At 37.9% G+C, this 1008-nt stretch overlaps 1 protein-coding gene across 1 annotated transcript; it reads right to left on the reverse strand.

Annotated features, from left to right (window-relative positions):
* Positions 1-191: 191 nt before the first annotated feature.
* On the reverse strand, positions 192-646 carry LOC106107509 (zinc metalloproteinase nas-4-like). Its single transcript, XM_013288385.1, has 2 exons — positions 497-646; positions 192-375 (listed from the first exon to the last, which is right to left on the reverse strand). The coding sequence occupies exons 1-2, from the start codon at positions 629-631 to the stop codon at positions 208-210; spliced, it is 303 nt and encodes a 100-aa protein (XP_013143839.1). The 5' UTR covers positions 632-646; the 3' UTR covers positions 192-207.
* Positions 647-1008: the final 362 nt, after the last annotated feature.

The following is a 1008-nucleotide window of genomic DNA, read 5'->3' on the forward strand; positions in this document are numbered from 1 at the left end:
AAAAAAAAAAAAAAAAAAAAAAACCGTTGGTTTTACAGCCAAAACGGTATAATGCTAACTTTGTTTCATGCGTAATCCTTTACTTTCTTAGCCCATTATCCTAGACATAGAGTATTTCAGGCATTGTCAAAGATTAGTTAATTAAGGAGACAAAGAAAGGCCAGATTAAGAAAAATCGTGTATTACTAAAATCCTTTAGTCATCCATTTATTCATCATATGGGACCTCTTGACCTTCTTCGACGAAGTTAACTTTCTGCTCCTCTAACTCAGGATTGTCTCTAGACCATCCATTGGGACAATTGTAGTGTCTTCTCGTTCTAAGCCAGTCGTATTCAGTTACGTATTCTTGCTGACCCATCACACCTTCGAAACTCTGTAAATATAGCATACAAAGATCTTAAATAAACACAACTAGTTAGATACCGTTCTATCTAAGCAACACTTCAAGGATTTTTCCAGGGGCCTATAATGTAAACAAGATAAATAATATTTACCCTTATTGGTACGATAGTAGGCTCTCCGTTCGTGCTAAATCCGTACGGTCCATAGTGCATACAGCTTGTGTATTCGTAAGGCAAACCCATGTTGTGTACGATGTTTCTATCGTAATGCTCGAAGTTGTGCTCCATACCTGAAATATTAACGAATTATGTAACCGTACACAAAAGATCGAAATCGCACGACACAAAGTATACATCACACGTCGAGAGGTAAGGGACCAGTCTCTCCTAGACCTAACTAGATCGGATAGGATCGCCCTCGGAAGTCCATTTGTACCTTTCACGAGATTTAAATGTTTTATTGTCGAGCTAAAATTATCGGTGGCTCATTGGTTTAAGCACTTGACTTGTAATCTACAGGTCTTGGGTTCGGATCCCGTCATAGACCAATACGATTTTATATTTGGGAATTTTTATATGCACATAAAATACCCGACGGACGTTCTTACGGTGAAGGAAAACTTCATGATGCAATCTGCACATATCGACAAAGAAGAAAGGTATAT

The sequence above is a fragment of the Papilio polytes genome, unplaced genomic scaffold, assembly GCF_000836215.1.
Source record: "Papilio polytes unplaced genomic scaffold, Ppol_1.0 DF821982.1, whole genome shotgun sequence".
Taxonomy (NCBI): domain Eukaryota; kingdom Metazoa; phylum Arthropoda; class Insecta; order Lepidoptera; family Papilionidae; genus Papilio; species Papilio polytes.